The sequence below is a fragment of the Microchirus variegatus genome (assembly GCF_963457635.1).
Source record: "Microchirus variegatus genome assembly, chromosome: 20".
In the NCBI taxonomy this organism is placed as follows: domain Eukaryota; kingdom Metazoa; phylum Chordata; class Actinopteri; order Pleuronectiformes; family Soleidae; genus Microchirus; species Microchirus variegatus.
The window spans coordinates 20,117,907-20,140,034 of record NC_139821.1 but is presented as its reverse complement, the minus strand read 5'-3'; the positions used below and the strand labels follow the sequence as shown (position 1 = coordinate 20,140,034).

At 42.5% G+C, this 22,128-nt stretch overlaps 2 protein-coding genes across 2 annotated transcripts; one reads left to right on the top strand and one right to left on the bottom strand.

The window, feature by feature from the left end:
• Nucleotides 1–5,357: 5,357 nt before the first annotated feature.
• LOC310941937 (extracellular calcium-sensing receptor-like) lies at nt 5,358–13,141 on the top strand (the record flags this gene model as incomplete). Its single annotated transcript, XM_083907192.1, has 10 exons — nt 5,358–5,571; nt 5,998–6,089; nt 6,496–6,675; nt 6,764–6,952; nt 10,880–11,353; nt 11,502–11,711; nt 11,798–11,921; nt 12,025–12,218; nt 12,347–12,628; nt 12,719–13,141. Exons 1-10 carry the CDS (start codon nt 5,376–5,378, stop codon nt 13,139–13,141), a joined length of 2,364 nt encoding a protein of 787 aa, XP_083763318.1. The 5' UTR covers nt 5,358–5,375.
• An 862-nt stretch (nt 13,142–14,003) lies between these two features.
• Nucleotides 14,004–21,710, bottom strand: LOC310941861 (extracellular calcium-sensing receptor-like; the record flags this gene model as incomplete). Its single annotated transcript, XM_083907109.1, has 6 exons — nt 14,004–14,914; nt 14,981–15,104; nt 15,190–15,417; nt 16,095–16,301; nt 19,795–20,089; nt 21,646–21,710. The coding sequence occupies 6 exons, from the start codon at nt 21,708–21,710 to the stop codon at nt 14,004–14,006; spliced, it is 1,830 nt and encodes a 609-aa protein (XP_083763235.1).
• Nucleotides 21,711–22,128: the final 418 nt, after the last annotated feature.

Genomic DNA, 22,128 nt, shown 5'->3' with positions numbered 1-22,128 from the left:
TTGCTGTAGGAGTTCTTCCAGTCTCAAGTACCACCTAAACGCAAAGCATCCCTTAGCTAACAGTTCAAAATTCATGTTTAGCTGAATACATAAAACAGTTAGTAAACACACGTACATCTTATTGAACATGATTTATTTTCATCACCAATTATCATAGTAGAACAGCTTTCTCAAGCAGTTTGTGATGCATTTTGGAAACAAGCTGTGAGCCCCTGGACTAATGCGTAAACTAAATTGCGTAACTCGTTCTCAAAGACTTATTTTTAGTCATTATTTGGGTAGCAAACATACCCTGAATGCCTTCAGCAGAATTCAATTGCACCATTTTAATCTAGATTAATTCCAAGATTACAGTGAGATTTATCTAGGTTAAAAATAATAATCTATGCCCACTACTATTTATTTTTTTCATTTTAATGCTCTTGATTTCTAACCCGCTCGCGGAACTCCCCAGCTACAGCATTTGCACGGTTTAGTTGAAAGTGAAAACATTGTGTAGTGGTGTTACGGTCTCCAAACAATTAAATAAATAAATCAGTGGCTCAAATTGGAGACCTCAACATAAAAGAAGGACACCAGAAAATGGAACATTTTAACATGTTTATTCACAAACATTTCCCACAGGGAAATAAACATATTTTACGAAAACTATAAATACTTTACCAAATAAAGAATTGTCAAACCAAAAGGACCTGGAGATGCCAGCCAAACTCAGCAAAATGGAGGGGGGACCAGGCCACCCCCTATAGGGACGTCGAAGCTGGTTCCCCCTCCCTCCCTGACAAAACCAAATTATGAACTAAAGCTAAACGAAAAGTAAGACTACCGACCATCTCCAAGCCAAAGGAAAATAACAACTAAATTAAATATTACTAAACAGAAAAGTATTTAACAAATCATACGGTGGGACTAAGGTGTTGCTGGGTCTGAGCCTCGTGAGAAACTGAGCTGCTGGCTTATATAGCAGGCTGGTAACTGGGTGGCAATGATTGTGGATCTGCTGCATGTGTGTCAGCCTGAGTGAGCCAGCCTGATGAGGAGAGAAAGAACATGCAGCAATTAAAGGACTGTCTGAGTGAGTGAGTGAGTGAATGAGTGAGTGAGTGAGTCATGGCCACACGCAACAAGTGGGCAGTGGTGACTGCTGTGGTGACTGCTGATGAGGGATGAGATTTAATAAATCCTGGAACTTAGCCTGCTCCAGACCAGGCTAATGCCACAGGATAAATCTCCATGGTAACTTATGTCATAACATATCCTGCTTTCCCCTATCCTGCTTTTGAGAAACCTGATCACGGATAAATTAAGCCAGGATAAGCAACATAGCCCGGCTTAATCCCTTATCCTACTTTTGCACTCATATCCATGTCCCTTTTATGCATATTCAAACAGTTTTTCAGTAGTTATTTTAGATTGAGGATCAAGAGGATTGATGTTTGTTTTTGTTATTATTATTAATCAATTTTAATGCTTTAATAAATGTTAACCTTTATCTTAAAGTACTGTTTCTGTCTTTTGTGTTTGCTTGTTTGTGAGGAAGGGTAATTGTAAGAAGCCAGTGTACAACCTCACACCTTCCCTTCATAAATGTAACCTAATTAATATTAATGTGCTTATTATTAATTAGCCTTGCAGGTCACAGTGATCTGGAATCATATTGGAAGGCTGTCAGCCGCAGAATTTTCCTTTAGACTATTTAGCGTCTCCTTTCTTTTTTGGTGAGGAATGGATTTTCCCCATCTTCTTTCTTTACTGAAAAAAGCTTTGAATGGAGTTTTCCGTTTTTGACCCGTTATTTTAATACTATTATTATTATTATTATTAGCAACGGTGTTCCCCTCCTGAGGTCCTTTACAAGTTCACTATTAAATGAATGATTTTGAAAGAAAGTGTGCCAAGTGATTGTTCAATAGATGTGTGTTATGTCCTGAACAATTTTGTCACCACCAAATTCACCTAATTTTAACATTAACCTAATGAAGAATGAAGAAAAAACGTTGGTCAAATAAACACAATCTCATTGATGCCAAATATCTACTCCCGATCTGATGCAGAGGCTGTTTAAGGTTGGTTGACAGAGATTATAGGGTCGTCCGCAGATAGATAAATAAATAAATAAATAAAAGCGAATCCTCACAACTGCAGCCGTGGCTGCTTTTTAGTTCCAGTCCATCCCTGGCTTCATCTGTGTTAATTAAGTCAGATGCGACAGGACAATCGATATAGATATAAATCTATATATAGATAGTTACAATAAATAGTTGTTGTGATTTTTTATTACATTTAAATGTGCCTGGAACAATGGAAACCTGCCTGTAAGGTATTGGTGACGTGTGCGCACTGTGCCTCGGTCAGCCAAACTACCACTGCGCTGCCCACGATTCGCCTTGCACCAAGAGTAGACCAAGTTCGAGCTGGCGGGCTTTCGTAGCACTTTGGGCACATCCTCTTGGCACGAAATTGTCACTGCGCCAAGCTAAATCTGTGACACGCCCCCTGCTGCGCCACCACACCCATCTCGGCACCTCAGTCTACCAATTTACCAAAATTTGCTGTGGACTGTGCCGCGCAGGACGAAATTACCACTGTTTTTTTTTTGCCAGCTGTGATTTTCAGCCTTCTATTATTTTAGTACAATTTAGAGCAGAGGGGGGGGGCATGATATGAACATCAGGGCTTGTATAGCCGGTTCAGAGGTCGAGTGTCCATGGACAGCACTGTGGTTTGTTTTTACCTTTCGGCCAAAATTAAATTTTCCCTCGACTGAAGGGAAATGAGAGAGTGTGTGCGCGTGTGAGAGAGAGAGAGAGAGAGAGTGTGTGTGTGAGAGAGAGAGAGAGAGAGAGAGAGAGAGAGAGAAAGAGAGAGACAGAGAGAGCTCTCCTTCCCCAATCCCGACCCAAGACCTCTTCTCTCCCTCTGACCCGGTCGGAACAGGGACATCCTCATGGACAGATTAATCACTGCTGATGTTTGTATCAAAATAGGCCATAGGTCTATATTGTGAATTATTACAAAACAAAAAAAATCTATGTAGTATCAGCAATAAGCACACACATAGAGTATAGGTGTTTGTTTCATAACCACATTTGCAATGAATCAGGCTCCTCCGAATCCAGTCAACGACTATTCATTGCCCACTAGGGTCGCTGAGTGTTAACAAAATTCAAAACGAAAGAAACATAATTGTACACAATCCAGCATATGGACATTATCCCCAGCACTTTTCAAAATAAACTGACAATATTATAGGCCTAACAAATTTAAACTGAATTAAATTAAATCATCGAAGGCATAGACGAATGTCGCACAATGCAGCAGTTATGTAAATGATGGTGGAAAAAATAATCCCTATATATTTTTGGACCCTTGAGGAAAAGCGGGGAACATAGGTACGCTCCCTGCTGGGTGCTTGAACGCCGTGGTGGGGTGACTTACCATCCTCCACCATTGCCTCCAACAACGACGTGGGCGAGTCAAAACCACCCTCTCTCCCTCGGTTTGCAACCCAGTGTCCGTAAATGCCATCCATCTAGTCGAAATTGCTCCAACTCTTGCGGTTCCACCCAATCCTGCAACGTTATGGTCTTTTCTGGCCCGCTAAGGCACTCTTCAGCTTTTTTTGTTTCTCCCAACACTACTGTAGAGTGTGGTGGTAGCCGTGAGCGGCCATCAACTGTGAGATCTCCTGGTACACCTTTACATTTCGGGTGGCTCCATCCGATTCATTCATTCATTCATTCATTGATTCATTCATATAGATATTTTGCCACAGACTCAGAACAAAAGTACTTTGACTTTATTGTTTAAAGTTACTGCATGATCATATTAAGACTGTAACAGAAAAGAACCTTCTTAAAATGACGGAACACCTTTAGGACTCCAGTTTCTTTTTTCCTCACCCTGTCCTCGATTTCTCAGCCTTACCCGATGTCCCTCCATGACATTTGGCACATAAAACCTCATGTACCACATATCTAACTGATTTTTAATCTCGTACAGTTCTGCTGCCACCAGCGAACGGGATGATGAAATGTCTGTTCACCAGGAAAACACCTGCCTCTGTGTCACTCTTTTGTAAAATTATGTTTACGTCATCAGATTTGCAGGTGTGGTCTCATCATGTTTACTTCTATTCCACTGTGGCTTTTCACACTGTCATAAATACATCTGTGATGTGCAGAGCAGAGGGTGAAACGTGTCTATATCTATCATTGGATGTGTTTTGAAAAGCAGATTATTTTACACTGACACAGAATCAAATGTGACCTTTTGCATTTCAGGAACTGTACAACTGAATGTTGTGTTTATTGAACCTCTTCTTGTGCCAATGAGATCTGAGATTATCTGACTGCTAATATTTGAGTGTTCAGAGATGTCGTGGTTCTTGTGGCTCTGTTCACTGTGGCTCAGTTCTTCTCCATCCCTGCTGCTCGTGGGTCTCGGGTTTGGATCACAGGTGGTTCAAGCAGCGACTTGTTCTCGCTGGGAAAAGTCTGGTGTCGCAGGTCTGTTCCAGGACGGGGATGTAGTCATTGGTGGTCTCTTCAGTCTTTATTACAAACCTCCAGCTGTAGATCATGACTTCACTCAGCTGCCGCTCTACAAACCTTGCACCAGGTCAACCTCTGAACTGTGTTTACTTAGAATGTTGTACAGTGGTTTGAGAGTGTTATTACCTATATCTATTCCATATGAATAGGTGGAAATATTGATGATAAAAAGGTAACACTTTATAATAAGTACACGCTATTAGCAGTAGTTAAGCATTAATAAATATTGAATTCATCATTTATAATGAATGAATACTCATTAGTGTGTACTCATACACATGAGTATTCATGCATTATAAATGATGAATTACATTTTTTTTTATGCTTAACTAATGCTAATAGTGTGTATTTAATATAAAGTGTTACCGATGCACCAAATAGTTGCCTATTGTCTGACAGGACACATTTTTAGTAAAAATCAAAGGTCTGGGCTGAATTTGAGGAAAACAGCTGAATCTTAAAGAGCTGCTTTTAAATTAACCTTGACTGTAGATGTTTTCAGTGAATTACTGTTCTGTTTGAAGCCTGAATACTAGATTTTAAGTATAGTAGTATATTTTGAGTATATTTTGATTGTTTATCATTTTGTACTTTTATGATGACCTTATGTCCCTGTATATTTTACTGTAATTTGTTCCGTAATGCTGTTGAATGTGCTGATAAAAGCCTTGGTCCGGAGCTTCTTGTAAATGAGATATTTAATCTCAATGAGGCTTAACTGGATAAATAATGACACATTTGCAGCTTGGTGTTTTTACAATCAAATTTATTCTCAATCTCTTTCTCAGACTGCAGGGTCTTCCATTACAGTACATATATGCCATGGTGTTTGCGCTGGAAGAAATCAATGATGGTGTGGCACTGCTACCAGGGGTGAAGCTGGGTTATCACATTCACGACAGCTGTGGTCTTTCCTTCTGGGCTTTACGAGCCGCCCTGTTACTGGTTGGAGGAAACAGCAGCAGCTGTAGTTCTTCAGCAGCCATGACCAACTATTCTGCAGCCTATGGAGAGGGAAGTGGAGAAATGACAGGTTCTAAATATATCTGTGCATATACATGATGTTCATCCATATGTATCAGAACCAGAACAAACTTTATTGGCCATGTATGAATCCACACGCAAGGAATCGACATGAAACAAAATAAGAATGGTGCAGGAGTTAAGATGTTTGACTGTCCACAGTATATGTCAGTGTTTACAACTGGTATGAGCAGTAAAGTAATGAATAAATTCAGTAAAATTGTGTGTTTAAGGTGGTTGAACATATGTAGAAATACATATATATATATATATATATATCCATTTACATATATATACAAATTATACAAACAGAATTGTATTTATTCCAGTCTTGACTAGAGAAATTCAAGATTAAGTATAAACACTGGATTATGATTTATTTAAAGAACGACTCTTGTGTGACATTTTATCATGTTATCAGGTGTTCAGTCTGTTCCTATGATCATTGGTGGTGACTCTTCAAATACAGCTCAGATTCTCTCCAGAGTCCTGGGGCCGCTCTCTGTACCTTTGGTGAGTTTCAATATTGAAAAACATTCTTCATTGTTTTATTTTTGTATATTGATTAAAAATCAAGTATGAATGTTAAATTCAGGCTGCAGGTACTGGATGATCTTCCACCTTGAACTTGACACTCGTTAATAACATCATTCTGTGCTATGACGTGTTTCTAATGGTTAGTTTCATGTAGTCACGTAGAGTGAACAATGTCTCATTGTTGATGCAAGACAAATTCCTCTTTTCAGGGCAAAAAATATTTAATTTATTCTTTGATGAAAAACTTGTATTGATCTTTGGTGCAAGAGTACTAACTTTATTATAAAGATAATAATTTCATATTTATTGTAAACTACAGCAACTATATTGATAGAAAACTCAAGCCCTGTGTCAATGATTTCAGTATAAATGTTTGTTTTAGATGAGCTACACAGCCAGCTGCCCATGTCTCAGTGACAGGAGCCAATTTCCCAACTTCTTCAGGACCATACCCAGTGATATTTACCAAGCACGAGCCATCGCCCAGCTTGCTATCCGCTTAAACTGGACATGGATTGGAGCTGTAGTGGCAAAAAATAGTTATGGCCTAATGGCAATAAAGGTATTTCCACTTTTGTTGTGCTGCAAATGTAACAGCATCTGTGTAAGAAACATGCACATAAAAATATTTTAAATGCCAAGTTTTACAGATTTTTCAGGAGGAGACTCGAGGAGCAGGAGTGTGTTTGGCATTTGTGGAAACTCTCCGCAGAGAGAATATTGTGAGTGATGCCACGCGTGCAGCACTTGCCATTCAAGCCTCCACTGCAAAGGTGATTCTGATCTTCTCCTGGTACACAGATGTGAAGGAACTGTTCCAGCAGCTGGACACCAGAAATGTGAGAAACACACAGAATCTATATATCTGTCAATCTCTGCTCTTTCAGAAAAGTAGGGATGCAATGGTATTCCGTATTTTACTGAACCGCTCGGTACGCCCTGTTCGGTTCAATACACAACAGCAAACAACGGTATTTTGGTATGTTTCGGCACGTCACAAAATGTTATCAAAACTTTGTATAGCCGTGCGACTAGATCCACTCAGGCGCGGAGACATGAGCGCAGCGCTGCACTCAGTGCCATGGTCTGCTCATGCCGCAGAAACAATGGCGAGTGAAAACCATGGCGAGTTTGAAGAGGCACCGACCTTTTAAGTCCGTTTGAGTGTGGGATTATTTTGGATTCAGCGCAAACTACGATGAGAATGAGAAAAGGACTGTCAACAAACAAACCACGGTTTGCAAGCATTACGTTGCAAGCATCGGTTATGCACTGTAGTGAAGTTAGTTTTAAGTTGGATATCAACAGACATGATTCGCTCCAGGTAAACGTCGTCCTCGCATCACAACGCTGAAGGTGGCTCCACATTCACCGACAGTCTGTCTCTGACCAAGCCTGTCATTTATATCGTTATCACCGTCTCTTTCACATGGTGTATTTGTAGTTCTATTTCATCCTTATTGACCACCAGAGGCGGTGCGTAAAGCACTGGATATCTCCACCTCGCGCATGCGCATTTCGAGTACCTAATACCAACATAGTCACCTGTGACCCTCCAAGTGACACAGGGAAGGCTATAAATTCCGGTGTCGTTAGAGGATCTGGCAGTGTGTTTGCTCCCTCTCCCAGCGCTCGCTGGCCTCATTACTCTCAACGTTTGGTGTGTTTATTGTTGGTGTGTTGTGTTGTGTTGGTGGAACGGTATTGTTCTCGCTACCGCCTCCGGTAACGCTATCATTTATTTTTTTTTTGTTGGCAGCAGTGCTTACGCTCGGCCTGATTGATTATGTTTTGTCGCCATGGTTGCTGGTGAAGGCGGTGTATTCAGCCCAGCGCTTGTTGCAATATTTATTTTGCGTTAGCGGTTTAAGACTACCGCTTTACTTATTTATTTGACCTTACCGGTGATGGTAGTGTTTTCGCTCCTGCTCCCGGTAACGCTATAATTTATTATTTTTGTTGGCAGAAGCGTGTGCGCTCGGCCTGGTTACTGTACTTGTCACCTCGATTGCTGATGAAGGCAGTGTATTCGCTCCCGCTCCCAGCGCTCTATGCAATATTGATTTTTGGATCAGATGAAGTCGCTCCTCCTGGCCCTTCAGCCTGGGACTAGTGGGGTGCTGGCTGGGCTACAGCCTGGCCCTCCCTCGGAGAATGTTCCTATGCTTGATGCCTTATCACTGGCCGCTTCATCTGGCCTCTTCCATGAGACTGTTACTGAGGACGATGCCTCCCACACATTGGGGGGGGCCTCCTGCTCATCAGATCCGAGCTCTCTGCAGGGGACAGCAGACACCTCCATGGGGGCCATCATGCGTATGGCACTTGCTCGTCTACAACTTGACGTTCCGCATACAGATTCGACTCAGGCTAGCGCCTATCCACCATCCCCCCAGAGCCTCAGGAGGCCAGGAGCTAGGGCTTCTGGGCCAGCCGTCGGATGTTTGGTCAACTGTCATCAGCGATCCGGCGAAGGATCCTCTGCCCCCAGGGGGGTTCTACTCGAGGTACTTTCTTGTGACAAAGAAAGATGGCGGATTTAGTCCCATTCTCGACCTGAGGGGACTCAACAGGTTCCTGAAGGTTCTACCTTTTCATATGCTGACTGCGTCAGACACGCTTTGTGTGGTTGCCAGGGGAGAGTGGTTCACCACTGTTGACCTGAGGGACGCGTATTTCCACGTCCCAATTGCGTTGCACCACCGGCACTTCCTCAGGTTTGCCTACCGCGGACAGCATTTTCATTTCAGGGTACTTCCCTTTGGTCTCTCCCTCTCCCCGAGGGTGTTCACAAGGGTTTTAGCAGCAGCTCTGGCACCCCTGCAGACGACAGGCTGGTATGCACACCGTCCCGGGCTCAGGTGGCCCAGGATACAGCTCGGCTGCTTTTGCACGTGGCCCAGCTGGGCCTGAAGGTGAATTTTCAAAAGAGCGGCCTGGACCCATCCCAACGGGTCGTATACTTGGGGATGGTTCTGGACTCGGTCGCTATGACGGCCTCTCTGGCACCGCGGCTTGTGAACGATATCCATATCCTCCGGCCAGGACACTTTGGCTCACGATTGGCCGCAGAGACCTCTGTATGCCTTCCCGCCGCTGCCCCTGATTCTTCCTACACTCCAGCGGGTGCTTTTGCAGGGCCACAGACTCCTTCTGGTGGTCCCCTTTTGGCCAGGGATACTCTGGTTCCCACTGCTGCGCAAGCTCTGCTTCAGCTCTCCATGGTGCCTCCCCTGCAGGAAGGATCTCCTTTCGCAGCTGGGGGGTCAGGTTTGGCATCGGGATCCCGGTCCCCTCCAGCTATGGGTTTGGCTGCTTCAGGGCCCGACCCTGTACTGAAGGTATGCACTGCAGGAGTCAAGGGTACAATTCTGAATGCCAGGGCGCCATCTACTCTGATTCAGTATGAAAACAGGTGGAAGCTATTCTCTGACTGGTGTAGGGATAAGGCAGTAGACCCAGTGTGTTGCTCTGTGGTGACTGTTCTTGAGTTTCTGCAGTCTCTCTGCTGGATCATGGTCGCTCTCATTCCACTTTGAGAGTCTATACAGCTGCTATTTCTTCCCGACATGAAATGGTCGATGGTGCCACAGTGGCGTGCCACAGATTGGTGTCCCTCTTGGGACACCCCCTCTTGGGGGGACTCTGAGGCTGCGTCCACCAAGGACCCTGAGGGCTCCTGCATGGGACTTGCCCTTGGTGCTGGAGGCCATGTTGTCACCTCCCTGAAATGGCTTCCTATGAAGACTGCTTTTCTGCTTGCCATTACCTCTGCGAAGAGGGTCGGGGAGTTGCATGCCCTGTCCGTGGCTGATACCTGCCTGCGGTGGAACCCTGATGGCTGGGGTGTGGTCCTGTGGCCGAATGTGGCGTTCCTGCCCAAGGTGCTTTCACGCACGCATCTTAACCAGCCTATCCAGCTCGCACGCTTTGGCTCCCTGTCTGAGGAGGGTAGGTTGGAGCTGCTATGCCCGGTCCGAGCGCTAGAAGCTTATGTTGCTGCTACTGCCGGTATACGGCGGTCGGAGCAGCTGTTTGTATGTCATAGTGAACCTAACAAAGGTTGTGCACTTTCCAAACAGCGGCTGTCCCACTGGGTTGCAAGCCAGTGGTGGCCGCCGCCCCCCCGCCATCTGGGGTGTTCTGAGAAGTGTCTCTACATCATGGGCGGCGCTGAGAGGGGTGCCCTTGGAGTCAATCTGTGCTGCGGCATCGTGGACGTAGCCTGGCACATTCACACAGTTTTATCGTGTCAACGTCGCCACTCCCCATCCGATGGATGTGATCCTGCGTCCGAGGTCTGCTGCCTCTGATGAGTGAGGTGGGTGTTGGATTCTTTGTGACCTTGTTGGTATGAGTCCTCCAGTGCTTTACGCACCGCCTCTAGTGGTCAGTAAGGATGAAATAGAACGAAAGTTACAAATGTAATTTGTTGTAGTGTCTGTGAGTGGGTTAAAATTGTGTTTATTTTGATTGGATAGCACTAAACTTTACGTTTAATTTGTGTGGTTTTGTTTGCTGTTTAATTTGATCTGATAGTGCACTATTGTTTAAATGAAGTCTGTGGTTTGAATATATCTGTGCTTTTTATTATTTTTACAATGTAATATAGCCTTTGCTAGTCTGAGTAGTTATAATAAGATATCGAAACCATACCGATACCGTGGCCCAAAAACTGTGATGCATACCGAACCGTGGGAAAACTGTACCGTTGCATCCCTACAGAAAATTTAAAACATTTTGTAAAGATTTTGTTGTCACTGAAGGTGACTGACAGACAGTTTCTGGCCAGTGAGGCTTGGAGCACCAGTAAGGATCTTCTCCAAAATCTAATCTCTTCTAAAGTGGCAAGTGGTGTCCTGGGAGTGGCCATAAGGAGTTCAGCTATACCTGGATTTGAAAAGTATCTCAGAAATCTCAGCCCATCTCATCGTCCAAATGACAAGTTCTTAAGAGAATTTTGGGAGACTGTGTTTCTCTGTCATCTTGGAGATACAGCTCATGCTAACAGGCTGCTTCAGAAAGATCCTCTGCCTCCGTGCAGTGGCACAGAGTCTCTGCAGACAGTGCAGAATCTATTTACTGACACATCTCAGGCTGGAGTGACGTATAACGTCTACCTGGCTGTTTACGCTGTAGCCCATGCTCTTCACAGGCTTCTCTTGTGTCCCGACATTAAGAGTTTTCCTGGAAACAACAGCTCCACCTGCACCATTCCAAAACACATTAAACCAATGGAGGTAAGTTAATTCTGTTTATCACTGTGGAATGTTCACATCCCACTTTTCCACATTCCCTGAGTGTTGTCTTTTATAGAATATTTTCACGTATCACACTGTAGTATTAAACTCTTTGAAGTTGAAATTGTTGGTGTTTTGATGCTTTCAGGTCCTACAGCATTTGATGAAGGTGAACTTCACCACACCACAGGGTGAAATGTTTTATTTTGATGGAGCTGATGTTCCAGCAAAGTATGATCTCGTGAACTGGCAGAAAACCCTAGGCGGGAAACTCAAACTTGTTCTGATAGGCCGTGTAGATGGATACGACCTCCAAATGAATGAGTCAGCGATTCAATGGAGCACAGGGTCCAATCAGGTGATCCTGACTCAGGCCAACGTCCCAAACATCTGATGAATAAATCTATGACTCAACATGATTTTCAATATGTGGTTTTTGTTCAGGTGCCCGTTTCAGTTTGCAGTGAGAGCTGTCGTCCAGGAACCAGAGTGGCAACCAGGAAAGGAGAACCCCTCTGCTGTTTTGACTGTATCCCATGTCCAAGTGGAGAAATAAGCAACATAACTGGTGAGAAAATCACTGCATTACGATGTTCACCCCTTCAAGGCTTCATCCATATGACTGCTTTCTTTAATGTATTCATTTAAGATTTTCCTGTTTCCTCTGCCAGGTTCTCCTCACTGTGAACCTTGTCCACCTGAGTTCTGGTCCAATTCTGACCAAACCGCCTGCGTCCCTCGCCAGCTAGACTTCCTGTCCTTTGATGAAACCTTGGGTATAACTCTAACTACAGTTGCTGTACTTGGTGTCACGGTGACAACAGCTGTGTTTGTGGTTTTTCTTTACTACCGTCAAACACCAATGGTAAGATCCCAGTAACACTCATCATCTTTGGTTTGCAGTTACTTCAGTTTGTACATAAAAAACATGATATTTGCTGTTCATGTGAATGTTTTTTAAATACCAAAACAAATTCAAAATCTTTATTGTAGGTTCGAGCTAACAACTCTGAGCTGAGCTTCCTGCTTCTTCTGTCTCTGAAGCTCTGCTTCCTCTGCTCTCTGGTCTTCATTGGTCGTCCGTCAGTCTGGTCTTGTCATTTCCAGCAGGCAGCTTTTGGCATCAGCTTTGTTCTTTGTGTTTCCTGCCTTCAAGTCAAAACCATGGTGGTTCTGGCAGCATTTCGCTCGGCTCGTCCTGGAGCTGAAGCCTTGATGAAGTGGTTTGGTCCAGGTCAGCAGAGAGGAAGTGTCTGCTTCTTCACCAGTATACAGGTCAGTGTTTCATATGTTCTTTTCAATTGTATCTAGTTACACCTTTTCATGTACGTGAACCTGATTTTGTGCTGTTTTTGTTTCATCAAGGTTTTCATCTGTGTCATTTGGCTCTCACTCAGTCCACCGGTTCCTCAGCCTGACCTCGATGTGCCTGGTTTAAAGGTGACGCTGCGGTGTGCCATGACCTCTGTGGTGGGCTTCTCTCTGGTTCTAGGCTACCTTGGCCTCCTGGCCTGCACCTCCCTTCTCTTGGCTTTTCTTGCTCGGAAACTACCTGACAATTTCAATGAGGCTAAACTCATCACCTTTAGTATGTTGATCTTCTGTGCAGTCTGGGTAGCATTTGTTCCCGCCTACGTCAGCTCTCCTGGAAAATATGCAGTAGCTGTGGAGATTTTTGCAATTATTGCCTCTAGCTATGGTTTGCTTTTCTGCATCTTTGCTCCAAAGTGTTTTATCATTCTTTTAAGGCCCGAGAAAAACACTAAGAAATACCTGATGGCCAGGTAGCAGAGGAAATAAACTATGCATTTGTTCATGAATTGTGAGCCTCAAATGTATCAATTCCATATGCATTTCAGTCACCATACTTTAATTGTAATGTAATTATGTTGGTAACTGAATAGTGTCTGTATAGATTTGTATTTATAACCTAGTTTTGAATAGGTTATGAATATAAGTCTTTTTTACCTCAGTGTTTTACATTTGTACAATGTCACAAAAGGTGTACAGCAAAAGAAAAATACCATCAATAAACATAAATAAAGCTAACATTCATGATTTCCGTTATTCATGATGATAAGGTACGTTTGTTTCCAATAGAGCTCTCAAGAAGCAAAATGTTTTACTAAATTACTGCGACACTTGATATCTCAGTCTTAAACCAATCATAAAATCAGGAAAACTTCTCAGTTTTTTTATTGTTTATTTTTAGAATGCAATATGCTTCCATAGTGTGCAACCCAAACCTGGAGAAAAAAGAGAGTGCAATTGGTCAGGCCTCTATACCACTTGAAGGTTAGTTAGGATTTGAGGACCCTCAATTGAGGGAACGCCGTCCCCTCTTGCCCTTGTGAGGAGCTCTCTGAGCACAGGTATCACAGATGTAAAGAGTGTGGAAATAAATGACCACATATTTCTTCATTTGATATTTTCAGGACATTTTCATAAATGCATATCAATATTTTGTCACTAACAACCGGTCTCACAAATCACCAGTTAATAGCTCTGAATGATTGCTTGGTTTGAAAAATGAAAACACATGAACATATAACTTGCAAAACATTTTATTAAAAGTCCAGTCTGCAACATTCAGAAGGGGTAATTGGCAGAAATTGAAATAATGATTCAAATTAACTCTGGAATACAGTTTTCATGACTTAGTGCCTCGTCCCATGATGGCTTTCTTTGTGTTTCTCTCTGGTCTAAACAAGATGATGTAACATTTGGGTCCTAATAATGCCACCAAGATGCCCAAACTGGAGGCCAGAATGGCAAATACCTCTACTGCATCTGCATATTTGCCTGGTGAGCTGATGTAAGCAGGGACAAAGGCCACCCACACTGCACAGAAGATCAACATGCTGAAAGTGATGAGTTTGGCCTCATTGAAACTGTCTGGAAGATTCCTTGCTAGAAAAGCTAACAAACAACTGAGGACAGCCAGTAAACCAATATAACCAAGTAAAACTGCAAAACCAACCGTGGACCCAACTACACACTCATAAACTATCTTGTCACTGTGATACTGGGTGTTTTTATGAGGCACTGGTGAAGCAGAGACAAGCCAGACAGTGCAGATTGCTGCTTGAACAGAAGTCAGAACCAGAACTGTCCCTCTCTGCTGCACAGCACCAAACCACTTCAGACTGGACTCACCTCCTGGTTTGGAGGCCCTGAACACAGCCAGAACCACCATGGTTTTCACCAGGATACATGAGACACAAAGCACAAAGCTAATGCCAAATGCTGCATGTCTTAGTTGGCAAGTCCATGATCTGGGCCGTCCAATGAAGAGCAATGAACACAAGAAGCACAATTTAAGGGACACCAAGAGAAGAAAACTGAGTTCTGAATTGTTGGCACGAACTATAGGTGTGCTGTGATGATGGATGAAGATGCCCAGAACAACAACACAGATAAATGTGCCCAACAGTGATATAGTTGTCAAGCAGATACCCAGAGGTTCATGGTAGGAGAGAAACTCTGTTTTCTTAGGAACACAGTGGTCACGCTGGGGGCTGGACCAGAAATCTTCTGGACAACTGGTGCATTCCATGGAGTCTGAGAAAAGAGGGAAAGTGTTTATACAGCATCTCTGAAATGTGGTGTTTAAGACTTAACACTCACCAGTCATATTGCTGATCTTTCCCTCAGAACAAGGGACACAGTCAAAACAACAATCAGGTTCCCCCTTCTTTCTAGCCATGCGGGTACCTGGAGGACAGCTCTCACTGCACACTGACAGAGGTGGCTGTGTGGAGAAAAATCAGGATATGTGAGACTAATGTGTAATGACTAACATAAAGAGATGGTAGTCTGAAAAAGTAAGGCGTAACCTGTTTGGATTCAAAGTTCCAGAAGATTTTGTCTTCATCCAGTGTGACTACTTCACCTTTGAAGGCTGACCTCTTGAACTCACCCACACTCTGAACTTTAGTTCTTCCATCAGGGAGCCACACCCAGTTCATGATGTCATATATTGGTAAGGGATCACCATTTTCATCAAATGACACTTGATCACCAAAAGATGTGGTGAAGTTGACTTTTTCCAAGTAATACATAATCTAAGCATATCCAGATTAGGGACAAAAAGGAAAGCTGGAAATTACTGTTATTCGGGTATACATGAATATAAATGTTTATTTTCAAGCATTAACATTTTACTGAATTATATGCACTAAATTTAATTCAATATTGAAGCACTGGTGATATAATAATAATAATAATGCATTATATTTAAGGCCCTTTCAAGACACTCAAGGTCGCCGAAATATCATCTACATGGTGTAACGCAGACAATAAATAGGATTTATTTTATTTATTTACACTTCACACTCAAATACAAAGGACTAAGTGAATTCAGTGTAAACTTATATCTCACCTGCCATGGCTCCAGTCTTTGTAAATGAGCACAGGTGTTGTTGCTGAATGGTCCTCTCCCTGCCTCACACTGCAGCATGTCATCAAGAGCATACGCCAGAGCGTACACAGCCTTATACACATTATACTCTGGCCTGAGGTTTGAAACATCCACCAATTCATTCTCCACATTATCTTCAGCTTCCTGTCCAGTGCATAATTCTCCTCCAGCTTCCACCCAACCTGCTGGAGGTGGTGCAAATCTACACTGAAATGTGTATTCCCAAAACTCATTCACCTGGAAAAATTTGTGTGTTTGATATAATGAAGTTTTTTTTTTTTACTGGTAGTTCCATATGAGATTGAAACGTTTAATTCTCACCAGGCTATTTCCATCTGAGTTGTTGTGATCTGGGTCAGGACGTATGTGTAACAGGAAGTCCCTCAGCCCTGGTATTTCTCCTCGACGGATGGCGATGCCCAGTGTTCCACCCAGGTACAGCATGAGGTGGGAAGTCTGGAGCACAGCAGCTGATGACCAGCCTTCACTGGCAATCCACTGCAGGCCAGTCACATTCTGTTTCACTACCTGTGAATTGCATACATATACATGAATGTGTCATACCAATATAGTGTAATTTAGTTTCTACACATAAAGTCATACACAAGCATATAGTTTAAAAAAGACAATGACCTGACAGTAGACAAAATGGCGGACTGCTGTACCTCCATAGCTCAAATGGAAGGTCTTTATTAAAAGATATCAAACCCTAATTGAACTCTTAATGCCCAGAAGTAGAACATTACTATTACTAATGCTAGCTTTAGTAATGGAGACTAACTTTCTTCATGGATATGCAAAATGCTCAATGCAGGGAGACCAGCCACACGGTGTGCACATGTTGACATGCTGCTGTAAAAAAAAAGAAAGAAGTACTAACAACTGTTGCAGACAATCCACTGCACAAACATGTGCTGTGTTCTACATGTTAAGTTACTCCTCTGCCTCCTCTAATGATAATAGTACTTGTAAGTGTAGTTTCTTTGCCATGATAGAAGCGAGGCTTGGTGATTTCAAATCTAAATCGGTGGCTGATGCATTTAGTAAGTTGTAAGTCGGTTTTCTCTCGACCTCTACCCAGTGTGAAAACGTTTGTGGAAAACCTGGTCTCATGACGAGAGACAGTGTCTCTCACTACACTCTATTTGGAGCTGGTCCTTTATCAAGAAATATGTAAAATATGTAGCCACTACCCCCCGCAAGTAGGTCAATCAGCTGACGGTCACTGAGAATACACATGGCTACTTAATATGCACGCACAGAGAGAGAGAGAGAGAGAGAGAGAGAGAGAGAGAGAGAGAGAGAGAGGGAGAGAGAGAACTTTCTAGCAGTTATTAAACGTGTGCAGTGGGAAATCAAAGCGTGATTGTCATCAAAGCAGTTGTCATCAAAACTTTGTTGACCAAAGCACTTCTTGTATATAGCTAATCTTTTATTTGTTTGTCTTCATCTGTAACTGATCATCAGAACCTGTATGTTTTGTCGGTTTACAGCCTATTAAGTAATGTATTAAGTTGTGTATGGAATTAAAACCTCTTAAAGACACTCGAGTTGTCCGCCGTACTTGTTCTGATCGCCCTTCCTAGAGGGTGGTTTATTGAGTTGTAAGAAGCAGCCGGTAAAAATCTGGACAGAGAGAGAGAGTGTGAGTGTTCACTGTGGAATGAAGATAAGGAATAAGATAAGACAAGGAAAACGGAGAATAACTGTGGCTGTACTTCTAAACAAAGTCACAGACAGACACAGATCTCACTACTGCTGTTAGTGGACTTGTTAGCATTTTAAGCTAGCGATCTTTTTGCTAACGTGTTAGCCTAAATGTTAGCAGACTTCATCGTCAAAAAAACAACAAACAGATGGATTATTCAGGGGCTGAAAGACAGCAGGACAGACACAGTAGTTGTCTGAGGTGATGACGTGATCCCAGCAGTGCTCTATCTTCTTATGGGTGAGTTTTCATTAACGTTGTTAATCTACGTAACGTTAGTTTTAAGTCACATACAGGGACGTTTTTCCTTTTAATAATCCACAGTGCGTTTCAGAACGTTATGTGGCTGCATTGTTATTAACTAGCTCCACGGCCAGCAGAAACGTGCTTGAATCATGTGTGGATGACACAGCTTTGTGTATGAAGTATTGACTGTGATGCTAATGATTTATCAACTAGCTGAGAGTTCGCGCATCATCAGCTCACAACAGAGCCACTTCAATGTATTTCATTCACTAGTGTCTTCATTAGTGAGGCAGTTTGATTTAATATTAGAAATATGTGTCTATCTTTGATCCTTCTCTCTTAAGTATATATAGTATATTTTGTTTTCATGAAACAACAAAAACAGATGATGGAAATACAGTGGTATGCAAAATGTTGTAAATGTTCACAATTTTCTTTTATAAATCATTGGTTGTTTGGATAAGAAAGTTCAGTTAAATATATAATATGGGTGACAAACACAGTGATATTTGAGAAGTGAAATAAAGTTTATATGATTTACAGAAAGTCTGCAATATCAGCAGATTCTGGAGAACAATGTCCAGGATTCAGTAACAAAGTTGAAGTTGTATCGCGGCTGGATAGTTCAACAAGGCAACGACCCTAAACACTGCTCAAAATCTACTAAGGCATTCATGCAGAGGAACAAATACAACGTTCTGGAATGGCCATCTCAGCCCCCAGAACTGAATATTATTGAAAATTGGTGGTGTGATTTAAAGTGGTCCTGTCCATGCTCGGGAACCATCAAACCTGACTGAACTGGGGATGTTTTGTAAAGAAGAAGGTCCAAAATATGTTCCACCAGAGTTCAGGCTCTAATTGGAAGCTATGGGTAGCGCTTAGAGGCTATTATTTCTGCAAAATGAGGATGCACAGTTTTCTTTTGTGGTGCCTAAACGTATACGCACATGCCTAATTTTGTTTCACTTTCTGTAAATCATATAAAGTTTATTTCACTTCTCAAATATCAATGTGTTTGTCTCCTATATGATATATTTAACTGAAATTTCTTATCCAAACGACCAATGATTTATAAAGGAAAATCATGAACATTTACAGGTGTGCCCAAACTTTTGCATACCACTGTAAATGCGTATGACGTATTCACTCTTCTGTAATCAGAACGATCTAATGTCTCTACACTAGTTCTATTAGATGTCGTTTGTTCTGGTGGAAATAACTTGTTTTGACAAACAGCAAAGGTAAGACATTCATTCATTCATTCATTCATTCATTCATTCTACATAGTATTTTCATTTTGTCAGAGTAAAACCTGTATAATTATATAAACAAATCAGAGGTGTAACAACATTCAGTTTTACAAAGAGCACAGTTATATAAAATTATATATCAACACATACCTCTTTCATGAGGTTAATTATGCGACTCTCAGGTGAAAACACAATCACCACCCGAGCTGTAGATTTCCTCATCACATCCACTATTCTCCTAATTTCAATGGGATCATAACGAGGCAAAATCTCTGTGTAAGCCAGACAACCTCCAGCAGTTGGACCCAGATCAGTGTGAAAAGCTTGAGCAGCGTTGTGTCCATAAGCATCATCACTAATGAGCAGACCTGCCCAAGTCCAACCAAAGTGTTTTAGAATCTGAATCATAGCATTCACCTACGTGGACACAGACCAGAGGGATCAGTGCACAGGCTGGAATCATCTTTCAAAAGAAATCCTGCTTAACAGGTTCATCAAAGACCCTTACAAGATGTAAATTTTTCATTTGAATATATACTGTACACAAACATTCTTGCAGACAATTGATTTTATGTATTTTGATATTGCAATTAGATTTTCACCTGAAAAGCATCACTCGGGATCGTCCTAAAAAAAGATGGAAACTTTTGTCGATCACTGAGGCAGGAACATGTGGCAAAATAACTCACCTGCAAAACAAAAATGTACAAAAAAGGAAACATTCAGAATGTTAAACTTTAAATACTCAATGGTCACACCTTCATAAATATTAAAATAAATCACAATAATGAAGTTGAAAGACATACAAACTTACCAGAGGCACTCTGTACAAACCTAAGACTGCGGATACAGCAATAGTACCTGTGGAGTAAGAATCACCCACAATTCCTAGAAGTGGAGGAGTTCCTATACAGCTCTCCTCTAATGTAACCTGCTCTTCTTGACCACCGAGTAAGGACAGTCCTACACCAATTCCAACCGCTACTTGAACACAGTTATCATACAGACTGTATCCCAGAGTCACATTCGGCAGCAGGTTGGAATTTCTGTTGATCTCATCAATAGTAAAGACCATGGTCTGAGCCAGCCTGAATCCTAACATATTAAAGCTGAAACAAATAAGCAAGTATTTACAATATAAAATGCATCATACAGCAACTGTACAAAACTACACAACTTGTTCCCGACTTCAGACACTACTGCAAATAATGAGATCAGCATCAACACCAACAATACAATACAATGCTAGTCAAATATAATGTTATCATCTCACATTAATTACAATATTCAAGCAGCTTACCCATAGCAGCTAGGCTGTTGTGGCTCTGTGGTAAAAGATATATCAGCATAAACAGGAAAGAAGTGAAGTCTGAAAAGTCCACCTAGAATCACATCTCCAGTTTTGTGCATCCCATTCAGGTTAAACTGTGCCTGTAACTGACAAGAGGAGGGGTAATAAGAAGACACGGCAGAGGAAAAGCAGGAGAACAAAATTAAAGGGGGGAGACTGGTGACTAAAAATGACCTCATGACTTTGCTCAGGTTATTCCCTGTCTCAGTTCAGGATTATCACAATGTCACCACATTTTATGAATTTACAGTATTGTTTATTTTTGCACACCACCAATCACGGCAAAGGAAGAAACTGTAAGGGCAGGGCCTAATCATATCTTATCTAAGACTGATTAATTAATCTATCTATCTATATATTTATGTATTTATTTAAAACAAAAGCTTTAAACACAAAGCTTTGTCATTTCTACCAACAGGGAGCACTCAATCACAGCAATACTAAAATACATATATATAGCAATGAGTATGATCGATTAGTAACAAAGACAGTGGTGGACTTTTTAACCAGATTGTTTAACGGTACGCAGTCACAGTGCTTGACACGCAACATAGACGAGACCAAATTACAAAGACTGGACGAGCAAACATATATCACGCATCATTTTACACATAATAAAAAATAAAAAGTGCAAGCACAAATTTTGTGCTTGCACTTTTTTTTTTTTTTAATAAAGTTTATTCTAACTTTCTAACTACAATTAATACAGTCACATAAAGAGAATACACCAAGCCAGATGAAAGGAAGGAAATAATGGTAAGTACATAAGTTATTGTAAAGCAAACAGACCAAACAATATCCAAACACAAGAGGAGGATGACAACAAAAATGAGAGAATGCCAGCACAAGCGAGAGATGGGAATATGACATCATCATTATCCAATAGTAGCTTATTGATGTTGACATGAAAACTGGTGCCAATGATCGGTGCAATCAAGACTATGACAAACATTGGCTTATCTTGCTCCATCCTGCCAAATGATCCACACTCTGCAGGAACATGTGACTCCAGGGCTGCAGATGCAGATCTAGTTGCGAGGGTATTGTTATTGGTAGGATGACTGTCACCCTCTGTCCTTTCCCTTACAACATTGGTCTTGAAGATACAATGACCTTGATGACAAACTACCTTAACAGACATCATATGCACACATAAAAGCCAATAGGGGCTCTATTTCAGATGTAATGTGCTCCATGTTCCCATTGCAAAAAAGTCACAAAAAATGTGTTGACAAATTATATTTATTATTTATTACATACAATGCTATGGTATGTACTCAGTCTCCTTCCCATTATATAAATATTATCATTTACCCTCGTGGCGCCCCGGGCGGGTTGAAAAGACCTGCGTCCCGGCGGGCCTCGGAGGAGAGGCCCATGGTCGGAACTGGAGGAACGGGAGGAGGAAGGCGAAGGAGAAGAAGACGACAAGGAGACGGGAGAAAGGGAGGCGAGGGCCCGGAGGAGGAGCCGGCGGGGAGGGGAGCGAGAGGAAGGGGAGGAAGGGGAGGCGGACCTCCTCCCGTCCAGGGACGGCAAGACCACGTGGTCCCTGGACCCGCGGGCCAGGGCCCCCCGGGCATGATCCGGCTGTCGGACCCCCGGGGGCCCTGGCCCGCAAGCTGACTAAGGACCCCGGCGCTGCGCTTCGACGACAGGGCCACCAGGAGGGAGAGGGCCCGGGGGGAGGCCAGGGGACGGGCGGTCTTTGGGGCAGGAGGAGGAGGAGGAGGAGGAGGACGCACGCCGACCGCCAGACCCCACGCCCGGGGCCGACAGGAAGACCACCTCCCGGCC